The following is a 14,117-nucleotide window of genomic DNA, read 5'->3' as shown; positions in this document are numbered from 1 at the left end:
TACAATTCAGCTATGTCTGGTATTGAATATCCATGTACTTTCCCAACTTATTCTTCCACATCTCCTTCCCTTCCCACTACCTTCAGCCTCATAATTTACCCTACTCTCTCCAGACAGTTTAGATTTTTGTTCGGAAATCACATTAAAAAGATGTAGGAACTAGAAGTGGAGGTACTTGGAAAACTCCTTAAATTAGCGACAATTCGTTTTTCAGTTGTTTAGGCCTGGCTATGTTTAAGGCTCCATAGTAAGCATTCAAAAAGAAGAAGATTACTGATGATAGTTTAAAAGGAAGTTTTTAAAATACGAAAGTAAGAAAGATCGCGCCAGTATTAAAAATATTGTAAAAATATTTTATAAAGCATGACTCATTTAAAATAGAGCAAAAATCTCGAATAACTTAAGTTACATTTGAAGACAACTTGAAACTAAAAACAAAAGTTTTAAAACTACAGGCCCGTCTCAAAATAGAAAAACCTAGTGAGGAGGACTGTAAAAAAATTGAATTTATACGTATATTATACTTTATACCTACGCCAACTTTGCAATTGAAACTAATTTGAAAAAAAAACGTTAGTTACTTAACTATACAAAGCAAAAAGATGATAACAAACTAAAAATAACATATTGTGTAATACAAATTAATATAAATAAAATAATTACAAACTAAAAAAAACTTAGTAGTTACTAAACTTTACAAAACAGAAATACTAGAAATAAAAAAAAATATATTGAAATATATAATATATTGAAAAGCATTAGTTTAAAATTTCGGGATTTCTAAGTTGGGTACCACCTGATCTTGGTCTAGTCAAGAATGTCATTGGGTGTTAGGCCGACAAAAGGGGTGGAAGCGGCAAATGGCATAATACCCCTGAAATCAAATTAGTTTCCTCTTCAGTGGATCTATAGCATTTGTAGAATATTGTGAGGCTGGAGAGAAGAAACAAGGGAGATTGGGAAATACCTGGCTTTTCAGAACTGGCCACTAAACATGGCTAAAGCCTTTCAACAAAAAATCACAATCTTTGAATAGTCGAAAATAACCCAAAAGTATCCTAAAATCTGTAATAAAATACTACTTGTAGATAGCACATATTGGCCTAATAGAATTTTTCACAAGAAAAGAAAATTCAGATCTATAAAAATATTGTGACAACAGCTTGTGAGCTCTACTGACATAAATCACTTCGGTTTTGGGGGCCTGTCATCTTTGGGGATGCTGTAAGGCAGGGTATTTTAATGGAATGAAGGAGAGTTAGTCTAGACACAAAAAAGGTATGAGGGGTGGGTAGGAATCTGGGGGTCAGTGTATTCAGGAGTGACGTAATGAAACCATCGTTTGGCTGGAGAGGTCAAAGGTTTCCATCAAATTGAAAAATGAAAAGTTGCTTGAACTGGCTTTAGCCGTGTTTGGTGACCAGATCTGAATAGCCAGATAATCCCCCACCTTTCTCTTTCCCCTCCCCACTACTTTCAGCCTCACTCGCCATAGTCTCACTGGCTCGGACGTTTGGGAGCAGTTGCTACTCTACTCCTCGCTGTCCTGCACTGCATGGAGTTCCGGAAGCCTGTTATTATTGAAAGTATATATTAGGTATACTGAAAGCCCCTGTCCCTATTTCTCAAATGTACTATTGTAGGTACTAAATTGATTAAACTCTCATTCAAAAGTCACTACAACATTTAAAATTCAAATAAAAAAGCTGGATACAAAACATAGGGAGTTCAGAAATAGAAAATATACCCACTGACACCAAATAAAATACACTAGGTAGGTACACAGTATATTTATAATTATTTCAGTAACATCAAAATATTCATAGACTTCATTAAATTTTAACGTGTAATTGAAATCCTCAGCGTGGGAGATTCCGGAGAGGATATCAATAACTCTATTGGATTTTTTTTTATTTGGCGGCTTTCAGTTGGGCGTTGCCCAGTTTAAGTGTTGATGACCATTTATAGTTACAAAACTAACAACTGTGAACATAGAACTACAGAACACTTGCACTTATAATAGTAGACATTCTGTAAAAAGACCGCGGACAATGGGAGGAATACCCTTCGCCCCAACATAATCTGGTTCATCCGTTTTTATAAGAAGAATAAATTTTACCTTGTGAGGAATGACTGAAAGAGAAACATGTTTCCACTCCCACACCACTGAAATGATTTTTTTAAATCTAAATTAATTTGCACATAATATATCGGAATAAATAATAAATAAAAAATATCGGCATATTAGAATATTAACATAATACATAAAACCTCAACGGTTCTTTTTTAAACGAACAGAGGGCACCACTTCCGTTTACATGAATCCTAAACTGTACAGTCATTAGGATAATAATTATTATTTGACCACTCCCACTCACCGGTGATCTTTCCCACTTTGTCGTTGTCAAAACAAAAGTTGTCACTTATTTCATTTCAGATCCCACGTACAAAAGTTCCGTGTACAAAATCCTGCAGAGCTTCTGTTACACTTTCGGAGCGGGCTTGTTCTTCTTCTCCAACAAGGACCACACCCTGATCAAGAGGTCTAAGGAAATCCTTAACTTTGTAGGCCTCGGCTTCGGGGGGCCCATCAAGACTTCAGTCCAGGACACTGACAAGCCCCTCCAGATCAGGCCCTACGACCGGGCGTGGGCCAAGGCACCCCTGCGCTGGGAGGGCGCGGGGGGCGCGGCGGGGGACTCGGCGCCCCCCAGAGACCCCTCGCTGGAGCCCGCCTACAGGGAGCCCCAGATTGATGCCCTGCGCGCGCATAAAGACAGGCAGTTGCAGCTGCTTATGGGCACTGAAGAGAAAAGCTATTTCTAAACTAGATAAGTACTTATTCCGAGTAACTTGAATTGTAGCAGTGGTACGTAAACGTTAATATTTATTATATGTAAAATGCCATGCATATCAAATGTTAGAAATTACAAAACGTGTAAAAGCAAGGGCGCTTAGGTATGAAATATAATAGCGTGTAAAATTTTTATTGGCATCTTGTCTGTGCGTAAATTTGTTTTTACGTTTACGGTTAAAGATGGCGGCCGTTTGGTGTACTAGATTATTTTTACAAATTTTAAATCGTCGTGTTTTATTTGGACTTTCTCATTCGCAATTTTTAAAATATTATGGTACACCTACCTGCCTGAATAAAATTTGAAAAAAATGTTATTGAGTTAGTGACGTTTCTTTGGAATAATTGTATAATTCCCTATTTCAAATAAATAAAGATACATGAAATATATTTAGGTTTATGATTTAATTTTTTTAATGATAAACTAATGTTTATAAGACAAGGTTTTATGCATAGCATAAAGGATAACACGTTATTATCGCCTGCAGTTAAACTAATCATTGCTTATAAAGGTATGATTTCAGTTGAAATTTTGGATTCGATTTATATTGTATAAAAGAAAATTAGAAATGTAATTAGTTGGACGCGAGATCTACAGTTCAAAGTACTAGTGGTGTAGTTCTGTTCGGATTGTTTAGTCGCGTGTTACGTAACGAGATGTTACTGTACCCACCCACCCAAGATACAGATATTCATGTAGGTACGACTGTAAGAATAAGGAATTTTTTATATTTTCTATTGTAGATAAGTAACTGTTCCATGAAAAAACTGAACATAGAACATTGAATTGTTCTTCTTTATCCGGTCACCGTAGGTATTTTTTCTACAAGCCCCTGATGAAAAGAATACGATTGTTTTGTATTGTCTACTGGTATGTTTAACGTCTTATGGTATTTGTTCACGAAGAGAAGATATTATTTCATTAAAGAGAGGAAATAGCGTACTTATTCACACCTTTTTCCAAGTACTGCGCATCGTATTTTTAGAAAATATTCGACTCGAGCGAGTACATCGAGAATGATCTTGATCCAACGTATTCAACCATCTAATATTTTTCCATTATCACCAACCCCATTATATTACCATCAAAATTCAGAATGCAGACATTTCTCTGACGTCAACGTTATTTTTTACCGTGCAATTAAGCCGGGGACTTGGCGTTAAAGTAATTATCCGATTAACATAACGGCCCTCCCCCCGAGGAACGTGACGGGCGGCGGGTGGTATAAGGCAGCCAGCAGAGGGACTACTCTACAGTAGCCGACAATCTCTGCCCGCGGGACCACTGGTCCATCCTCAGACTCCTCCATCGCCAGATCTACAACCATCACAAAGATTACAGCAGGTTTGTATTAAATTCAATAAATATTACTAATTTTAGTACAAGTTCAATTAAAGACAAATATTTTTAAAAAATCGTATAAATTACAAACGGCAGTAAAATGTGAATTACTGTTTATTTTGGCATTTTTCAGCAATTTATATTTATTTTTTTTAAAAATACCAATAATTTTATTTCCTTATATTAGAAATTACCATTAACTTGGATGTTTTGTATGATATTATGTGTGTTCAAACAAAACAAAACACATTTAAATAAAAGAAGTATACATTCAAAATACAGAAGCATCAATTAATAAATATTTTTGGTAGGTACCTACTTTATGGCTTTTACAAATCATTCCATATTTGAAAATCATCATGTTTCACAGAGACACACCACCAAAATGACTATTTTTATTTCATATAATATATCTTCTACCTTTGGGTAAGTATGCTATAGTAGGTATTTTTTTTATAGCTGATCAATAAAAAAATGTAAAAATAGTCAATTCAACTGAAAATAGTTTTTTCTACAACTCTGGGATAGAAAATTTCTGGATATGACTGCAGAATACGCAGGTTTTTATTATTCCTGACAAACGACAGGAAAAATAATGTTTACCAAACCGAACAAATCCCTTACCATATTAAAATGAAAAGTCAAATGTGACGTAAACATTAACTACGCGATTCGTATAATAACATATGACGTAAATCAATCAGATGAACATCCATCGTATATTTGAATATATCAGAAGAATTTGACGGATTTGCGCGTATATTTATTTTTAATTCAGTGCACATCAGAGCTCCAGTCGTCTCAATCACCAAGTCCTCCTGCCCAAGCGACTTGGGGAAGGGGGCCAGGGAAAGGGAGCCACTATGAGGCTGCTGGTATTGCTGCTGTTGGGGGCTGCGGGGGCGCAGCTGGAGGGGCCGGGGCAGGGTGAGGAGGATGAGGTTGAAGGCGAGACGGAGCAGCCCGGGGGGCCCCGCACGGCCTGGGAGAAGCCCGGCTGTCACTTGCTTGGTAAGTTATTTACTATTTAATTCAGTGCACATCAGAGCTCCAGTCATCCTGCCCAAGCGACTTGAGGAAGGGGACCAGGGAAAGGGAGCCGCTATGAGGCTGCTGGTATTGCTGCTGTTGGGGGCCGCGGGGGTGCAGTTGGAGGGGCCGGGGCAGGGTGAGGAGGAGGAGGTTGAGGGCGAGACGGAGCAGCCCGGGGGGCCCCGCACGGCCTGGGAGAAGCCCGGCTGTCACTTGCTTGGTAAGTTATTTACTATTTAATTCAGTGCACATCAGGGCTCCAGTCGTCTCAATCACCAAGTCCTCCTGCCCAAGCGACTTGGGGAAGGGGACCAGGGAAAGGGAGCCGCTATGAGGCTGCTGGTATTGCTGCTGTTGGGGGCCGCGGGGGTGCAGTTGGAGGGGCCGGGGCAGGGTGAGGAGGAGGAGGTTGAGGGCGAGACGGAGCAGCCCGGGGGGCCCCGCACGGCCTGGGAGAAGCCCGGCTGTCACTTGCTTGGTAAGTTATTTACTATTTAATTCAGTGCACATCAGGGCTCCAGTCGTCTCAATCACCAAGTCCTCCTGCCCAAGCGACTTGGGGAAGGGGACCAGGGAAAGGGAGCCGCTATGAGGCTGCTGGTATTGCTGCTGTTGGGGGCCGCGGGGGCGCAGCTGGAGGGGCCGGGGCAGGGTGAGGAGGATGAGGTTGAAGGCGAGACGGAGCAGCCCGGGGGGCCCCGCACGGCCTGGGAGAAGCCCGGCTGTCACTTGCTTGGTAATTTATTTACTATTTAATTCAGTGCACATCAGAGCTCCAGTCGTCCTGCCCAAGCGACTTGGGGAAGGGGACCAGGGAAAGGGAGCCGCTATGAGGCTGCTGGTATTGCTGCTGTTGGGGGCCGCGGGGGTGCAGTTGGAGGGGCCGGGGCAGGGTGAGGAGGAGGAGGTTGAGGGCGAGACGGAGCAGCCCGGGGGGCCCCGCACGGCCTGGGAGAAGCCCGGCTGTCACTTGCTTGGTAAGTTATTTACTATTTAATTCAGTGCACATCAGAGCTCCAGTCGTCCTGCCCAAGCGACTTGGGGAAGGGGACCAGGGAAAGGGAGCCGCTATGAGGCTGCTGGTATTGCTGCTGTTGGGGGCCGCGGGGGCGCAGCTGGAGGGGCCGGGGCAGGGTGAGGAGGATGAGGTTGAAGGCGAGACGGAGCAGCCCGGGGGGCCCCGCACGGCCTGGGAGAAGCCCGGCTGTCACTTGCTTGGTAATTTATTTACTATTTAATTCAGTGCACATCAGAGCTCCAGTCGTCCTGCCCAAGCGACTTGGGGAAGGGGACCAGGGAAAGGGAGCCGCTATGAGGCTGCTGGTATTGCTGCTGTTGGGGGCCGCGGGGGTGCAGTTGGAGGGGCCGGGGCAGGGTGAGGAGGAGGAGGTTGAGGGCGAGACGGAGCAGCCCGGGGGGGGCCCCGCACGGCCTGGGAGAAGCCCGGCTGTCACTTGCTTGGTAAGTTATTTACTATTTGATTCAGTGCACATCAGGGCTCCAGTCGTCTCAATCACCAAGTCCTCCTGCCCAAGCGACTTGGGGAAGGGGACCAGGGAAAGGGAGCCGCTATGAGGCTGCTGGTATTGCTGCTGTTGGGGGCCGCGGGGGCGCAGCTGGAGGGGCCGGGGCAGGGTGAGGAGGATGAGGTTGAAGGCGAGACAGAGCAGCCCGGGGGGCCCCGCACGGCCTGGGAGAAGCCCGGCTGTCACTTGCTTGGTAAGTTATTTACTATTTAATTCAGTGCACATCAGAGCTCCAGTCGTCCTGCCCAAGCGACTTGGAGAAGGGGACCAGGGAAAGGGAGCCGCTATGAGGCTGCTGGTATTCCTGCTGTTGGGGGCCGCGGGGGTGTAGTTGGAGGGGCCGGGGCAGGGTGAGGAGGAGGAGGTTGAGGGCGAGACGGAGCAGCCCGGGGGGCCCCGCACGGCCTGGGAGAAGCCCGGCTGTCACTTGCTTGGTAAGTTATTTACTATTTAATTCAGTGCACATCAGGGCTCCAGTCGTCTCAATCACCAAGTCCTCCTGCCCAAGCGACTTGGGGAAGGGGACCAGGGAAAGGGAGCCGCTATGAGGCTGCTGGTATTGCTGCTGTTGGGGGCCGCGGGGGCGCAGCTGGAGGGGCCGGGGCAGGGTGAGGAGGATGAGGTTGAAGGCGAGACGGAGCAGCCCGGGGGGCCCCGCACGGCCTGGGAGAAGCCCGGCTGTCACTTGCTTGGTAAGTTATTTACTATTTAATTCAGTGCACATCAGAGCTCCAGTCGTCCTGCCCAAGCGACTTGGGGAAGAAGACCAGGGAAAGGGAGCCGCTATGAGGCTGCTGGTATTGCTGCTGTTGGGGGCCGCGGGGGTGCAGTTGGAGGGGCCGGGGCAGGGTGAGGAGGAGGAGGTTGAGGGCGAGACGGAGCAGCCCGGGGGGCCCCGCACGGCCTGGGAGAAGCCCGGCTGTCACTTGCTTGGTAAGTTATTTACTATTTAATTCAGTGCACATCAGAGCTCCAGTCGTCCTGCCCAAGCGACTTGGGGAAGGGGACCAGGGAAAGGGAGCCTCTATGAGGCTGCTGGTATTGCTGCTGTTGGGGGCCGCGGGGGTGCAGTTGGAGGGGCCGGGGCAGGGTGAGGAGGAGGAGGTTGAGGGCGAGACGGAGCAGCCCGGGGGGCCCCGCACGGCCTGGGAGAAGCCCGGCTGTCACTTGCTTGGTAAGTTATTTACTATTTAATTCAGTGCACATCAGTGCTCCAGCCGTCTCAATCACCAAGTCCTCCTGCCCAAGCGACTTGGGGAAGGGGACCAGGGAAAGGGAGCCGCTATGAGGCTGCTGGTATTGCTGCTGTTGGGGGCCGCGGGGGCGCAGCTGGAGGGGCCGGGGCAGGGTGAGGAGGAGGAGGTTGAGGGCGAGACGGAGCAGCCCGGGGGGCCCCGCACGGCCTGGGAGAAGCCCGGCTGTCACTTGCTTGGTATGTCATTTACTATTTAATGATCTTTAACACTCGCTCTGTCACTCTGTGTTCCCTCACTCCTATACTCTCTTCAAGAACCAGGTTCAATCCTTCCTTTCCTCAAAAAGAACCCCACACAGTATCTCCAAAGATGAGATAGGCCCCGAGGGATGTTATTCTGTGTGGAGTTAATATAAAGAATTTAAAAAAACTCTTCCTTCTTTATTTTTTTTCAGTTGTGCTGAAAAAAATAAGCGATGGAGATAACCGGGTTACTGTAATGTTTATTTAAGGATAATTTTTACAACATCGTTTTTTTGTGAAAATTATCTCAATGACTCTTACAAAAACAATCAAATCACCCAAAGAATCAATAAAATACACATGTTTCGACAATTTATCAAAGAGATAAAATACAATAATATTTCAAGAGACAATGTTTTTGTTTCTACTTTATTTACAACCTACCTATACCCCCAATAACTAATTTCTTCTACCACGTCGGACATTTCCCTCAACTTGTGTCATTCTGTAAATGCAAACCTATTTCTCCGGGGTTCCCGTGGATTTTCTTCATTTTAGTTGATACTAGCTGAAGTCCCCGGCATTGCCCGGAGTTTAAAATTCTGACCTACCTCTAGGTGGACAGTAATTTTCTTCGTATTTTGATCGTCAAGTGTGCTAAATTCATCAAAAAGCATCAAAATTCTGCATTAAGGGGAGGGAAAAGAGGTGGGGGATGGTTTCTTACGTCGACAGTGATCTCCCTTTTGTTTTGAAGGTAAAGTTTGCAAAATTTCTTCAATCCCGGAATAAAACTGTAGATTTGAATAAAAATTAAATCCAAGCCGCCCGCCCGCCACTCCACATAAATAGGTTTTAATTCTATAGAGCAAGGTATATGTGTTGCTGGGCACAGAAATAATACATCAGTCATGTGGGTAACTAAGCACAATGTGTGTTGTCTTGTACACTTGTCCAGGACACAGCAGGATGATCAGCATCCCCGACTGCGCGCAGTTCTCGGTGACGACGAACGCGTGCCGGGGATTCTGCCCCTCCGTGTCGTTCCCCGAGCTGCGCCCCTCCGCGCCGCGCCCCGTCACCTCGCTCGCCCAGTGCTGCAGCATCATGGACGCTGAACATGTCAGGACCTACCTTTCATATACCTACCTTACCTACCACCATACAATAAATAAGAAACTTGAAGTTCCTTCCATACAAATTTGTATACACAAATATTCCCATTTACAGCCCAGCGCTCTGTCTCACTCCGCATCGTAGATCTGCATCCCATTTAAGCCTCGATAGGCAAATATTTGGATCACAAAAAACACCCACAAGGCACTTGGTTTATTTTTTATTACATGCCTACCACTAACCTAGTCTAACGCCCCTTACCTACCTCTAGCAGCCGTATTAACATATCGTAATATATACAAATTGTGCTCGCCAAACTCAAAAACGCCGAAAGTTTCAAAGTTTGTTGTTATTAGTGCCAGGAGTATTTAGAGATGGTTAAAGGTAGAGGAAGTCGGGGACGCCCGAGGAACACTTAACGAAATATCTCTGCACCGTAATGAGATACGGAGTCGAATTGAAGTGGATGTAATCTAGTTTTTTAACAATAATATTGTGGTATACAGTAGTGAATGGTGGAAGAAGTCGGAGGCGCCCGAGAAAGATATTAGCAATAGCAAAGCATTGCAGGGGATGCACTATTATATTATATATTCTCACTACTTGTAGCTTTAAAGTTTCAGCGCATTATTCAACAAGGTTTTCTGATTCAAGTTTTCAATTTCTATTGATATATTTTGCTATATTCAGTTTTAATATTTCAGTTTCAGCTTCCAGTTTTAGTTACAAATGTAAGATTAGTTTTCAAATGAATACAAAACTGATATTTATTCTGATGATGCGGTGCTGATTTGTACCAACGCGCAACATTTTAAGAAATTATTTTCAACAGAGCCCTTAATCTCGTCAGTGGTAGATGTGGGTATGTTGGGGATATATTATAGCAGTCTTTTACATTTAAAACGTTTTGCCTTATTTGAGTCATGTAGGTACTAATAATGAATTGGAATGTTGCAGGTGACAGTGCAAACTTTGTGCCTTGAAGGCGAGAGGAACATCACATTCAGATCTGCCACTTCCTGCGCCTGCTACCACTGCCGAAAGGACTGACAAGAGGCCCCTTTACTCTTACCTGAGCAACGCTAACCACTCTCCGCCGCCTTCCTCCTGTGTCTTACTGTGCTTTGCCTCCTTCATTCTCCTCACTTCACTTCCCTTCGTGTCTCGTATCTATCACTTCCTGCGCCTGCTACCACTGCCGAAAGGACTGACAAGAGGCCCCTTTACCTTTACTTGAGCAACGCTAACCACTCTCCGCCGCCTTCCTCCTGCGTCCTACTGTGCTTTGTGCCAATCTCCCATGCCTCCTTCATTCTCCTCACTTCACTTCGCTTCGTGTTTCGTATATACAACTTTCTAAGCCTGCTACCACTACCGGATGGATTGACAATAGGCCCGTTGAACTCTACTTCCTTCTCTGCATTCTTGCTGGATTACAAGGATTCTTGCCAACCTCTTGCTGTCTTACCGAACAAATCATCCCTTTAATTACTCGATTGTTCGCCTTCTTCTTTCGTTTTCTCTGCCTTTCCATTGACATTCCATTGCTAACCTCACGTTTTTCTCTCGTCAACCCCTTGCTGACATCTTTTATAACCTTTTGCTGTCCTTTTGTCAAACCTTTGCTGCTCTTTTACCAACCTTTTATGGATATCCTGCCAACTTCTTGCTGTCATCTTGCCGAAACCACGCTTCTCCCTTCTTCGACCAAAAGCTCTTCACTTTCCTTCCCATTGCCTCTATCCTGGTATTCCCTTTCTCCCCCAAAACAGCCCCTCGACGAACGTGGCCCGATCTTTGGACTGCCCTGATGATTATACTCTCTAATACGTCTTATTTTTTTTAAAGTAAATGCGCATATTGTTGTCGATCGATTAGCCTAGAAAAAAAACTTCATTACCTTTTATATTTTAGATACGTAGTTTATAAATTGTAGTAGATTACAGTATATTATATGTATTTATCTTACTTGTATTATTTTAAATACCAAAAAAACCTATAGGTACTAACCGAAAGGCTCCCACAAAAAGTCGATTGATGTATCTAACATGCGTGAAAAGCATTGTGTATCTATTTATAATATATTATTACAACAAAATTTATTATACTGTAAAAAAGGTATTATCTTCTATTTATTGATAAGGTATTGGCATTACGAAATAAAAATATGTATACGAGTGATTTTATAAAAAAAAGTTTTATTTAAAACCAATCCACCATGAGCTACGTAGCTTTGATGTGTAGCTACCAATTTAAACCAATCCACCATGAGCTACGTAGCTTTGATATGTAGCTACCAATTTAAACCAATCCACCATGAGCTACGTAGCTTTGATATGTAGCTACCAATTTAAACCAATCCACCATGAGCTACGTAGCTTTGATATGTAGCTACCAATTTAAACCAATCCACCATGAGCTACGTAGCTTTGATATGTAGCTACCAATTTAAACCAATCCACCATGAGCTACGTAGCTTTGATATGTAGCTACCAATTTAAACCAATCCACCATGAGCTACGTAGCTTTGATATGTAGCTACCAATTTAAACCAATCCACCATGAGCTACGTAGCTTTGATATGTAGCTACCAATTTAAACCAATCCACCATGAGCTACGTAGCTTTGATATGTAGCTACCAATTTAAACCAATCCACCATGAGCTACGTAGCTTTGATATGTAGCTACCTTAAACAAAATAAGACAATATTTTGAAATCCACTGAGGGAAAAAAACCAACTTGTCAAATTTCTGAACAAATTGAATATTAAATTTGTTAAATTCATGAAGGTGATATTGATATCTAATGACATTAAATATATAATCTGAGTAATATAAGTATATAATTTAGTACCGCCAAGTTGCTAAGTTTAAGGCAACTCCAACTGGCGGCAACTTTTCCAAACACTGGAATTATCGGGAATTCTATCCTATTTGGTTTCGAGGTCCACGAGTGCCATAACCTTCTGAATAATAATTGTGCATAACTTTTCATTGGGTTGTTCCATTTGTAACGCTTTATATCACTAAACAAAATCGTAGAAACCAATTTGAATAAATTTAGATATCCGAATAACAAAAAAAACATTTCTTCAGTTTCTCTTTTGGCCGCCTGCGGAGATAAATACCTACCTGCCAATGCATAAATGTTTTTTTGAGAGATAAGCACTCCTGGGTTAGATGCGAATAACATGAAAATATTTGCATTCCTCTTACTACCATCATTATTGCTGTACAATGATGGAGGCTTCGTCACGAGATGAATTGGACCCACGACGCGAAGCCTCGGTGGGATCAGATGCATTTATCAACTCGGCCACTAATCGGGCATGTGCAATGTGCATATCAATGTACTCGCACACTATCTCTCAAATCTGTTTTACAGAAGGGCCGCATCACCAATTTTCCTTACTTTGCGTGTAACTACAGGTGTTCTTATTAGTGGAATAATCCCACGAATACATAAGCGAGCCGAAATGCCGAGTTGAATCAACTTACTATGTGGGAACAAAGCAACCGCAAATGGCTCGAAACGCCGCTCGCTTGCTTCCTTTCCGTAATTCGGGGCTCGGTTCGTATTTCGGTTCGCAAATGTATACGTCGTACCATTATCATGATTTAAAAATATTCTGATGCTTGCATTAAAATTATTTCTTTCTTCCCCTTGGAAAACTTGATCTTTTCAGTTTCTCTGGAAATATTTAATTTTAAAATATGAAATGACAAAAAATACTTTCCGGCCTTTTTTGTAAGAATGTTTTATTTAATTGTTCTGAATCTTGGAATCACCGGAATGGTAATGGTAGTGGCTGAGTTGGCATCGTGATTGGGTCTGTTGTTCAATTACTCGGTTGACAAGTCCTCCATCACGACACTAGCGATATTTTACGCTTACTGTGGTAATAGCAAGAGATTTTCAAATTATTGTCACGTTATTCAAAACCCGGGAATGTTTATCTTTCAGTAAAAAGTAAAAACTTTAAAAAATTGGTTTTGAATAAAAGAAAAGCTTTTGATTGCAGAAAAAATAGTATTATATTTAAATGCACAAGGAGAAAAATGAGTTTTCTAACTGATTAAAAATATTGGTAATATTGTAGGCCGTTTCTTAATAAACAATTAACTCCATATTAGTAAAACCCTAACACATCTGAACACGACTTCATGAACCTGCTTTTGCCCCGTTAATATACCATGATGAAATGCTGAAATATTAGGATTTTTATGAACACGTGTTCCGACATCGTAAAATACGTTCGTATTTTACTAACAGTTCATTATCTAACTTATCCATTCATTCGTTAAGGGCCTGCAATCCCGTTTATAACCGGATTACGAATAATTTGAAGAGATTCTTAATAAAATAGCTATATTTTATATCAGTAATATTTCTCCGTGTACCATTTGCAACATTGTTGTGGGATCATAGATCTATACAATTAGTGGCGCTATTGCGAACCAATTATCAGGTCAATAGAAGGCGATAAGCAGTGCGCGTAGACCGGATTCTGTGCTTTTAGGTAGTAGCATTGGGAGCCTTGGTGGTCAATTGGAGGTAGAAAAAAGAAACTTATTTTTTCGTTTAAATATCAATGTATGAGATACGGTTTCCTGCGTACGAACACAAAGGACGCTGGTTTCGGCTTTCCGATTAGTCGGCATCAGGGCGGCCGACTGGCGCAGGCTGGTCGATAATGAGATACGGTTTCCTGCGTACGAACACAAAGGACGCTGGTTTCGGCTTTCCGATTAGTCGGCATCAGGGCGGCCGACTGGCGCAGGCTGGTCGAAAATGAGATACGGTTTCC

At 43.1% G+C, this 14,117-nt stretch overlaps 1 protein-coding gene across 1 annotated transcript; it reads left to right on the top strand.

Moving 5' to 3' along the window:
• The first annotated feature begins 7,956 nt into the window (after positions 1-7,956).
• Gpa2 (Glycoprotein hormone alpha 2) lies at positions 7,957-11,480 on the top strand. The gene is made up of 3 exons (XM_089635200.1): positions 7,957-8,186; positions 9,151-9,314; positions 10,266-11,480. The coding sequence occupies exons 1-3, from the start codon at positions 8,039-8,041 to the stop codon at positions 10,356-10,358; spliced, it is 405 nt and encodes a 134-aa protein (XP_089491326.1). The 5' UTR covers positions 7,957-8,038; the 3' UTR covers positions 10,359-11,480.
• Positions 11,481-14,117: the final 2,637 nt, after the last annotated feature.

This window comes from Hesperophylax consimilis, chromosome 9 (assembly GCF_061612785.1).
Source record: "Hesperophylax consimilis isolate HC1 chromosome 9, BYU_Hcon_1.0, whole genome shotgun sequence".
Lineage (NCBI taxonomy): Eukaryota > Metazoa > Arthropoda > Insecta > Trichoptera > Limnephilidae > Hesperophylax > Hesperophylax consimilis.
This window is presented reverse-complemented; position numbering and strand designations above follow the sequence as displayed.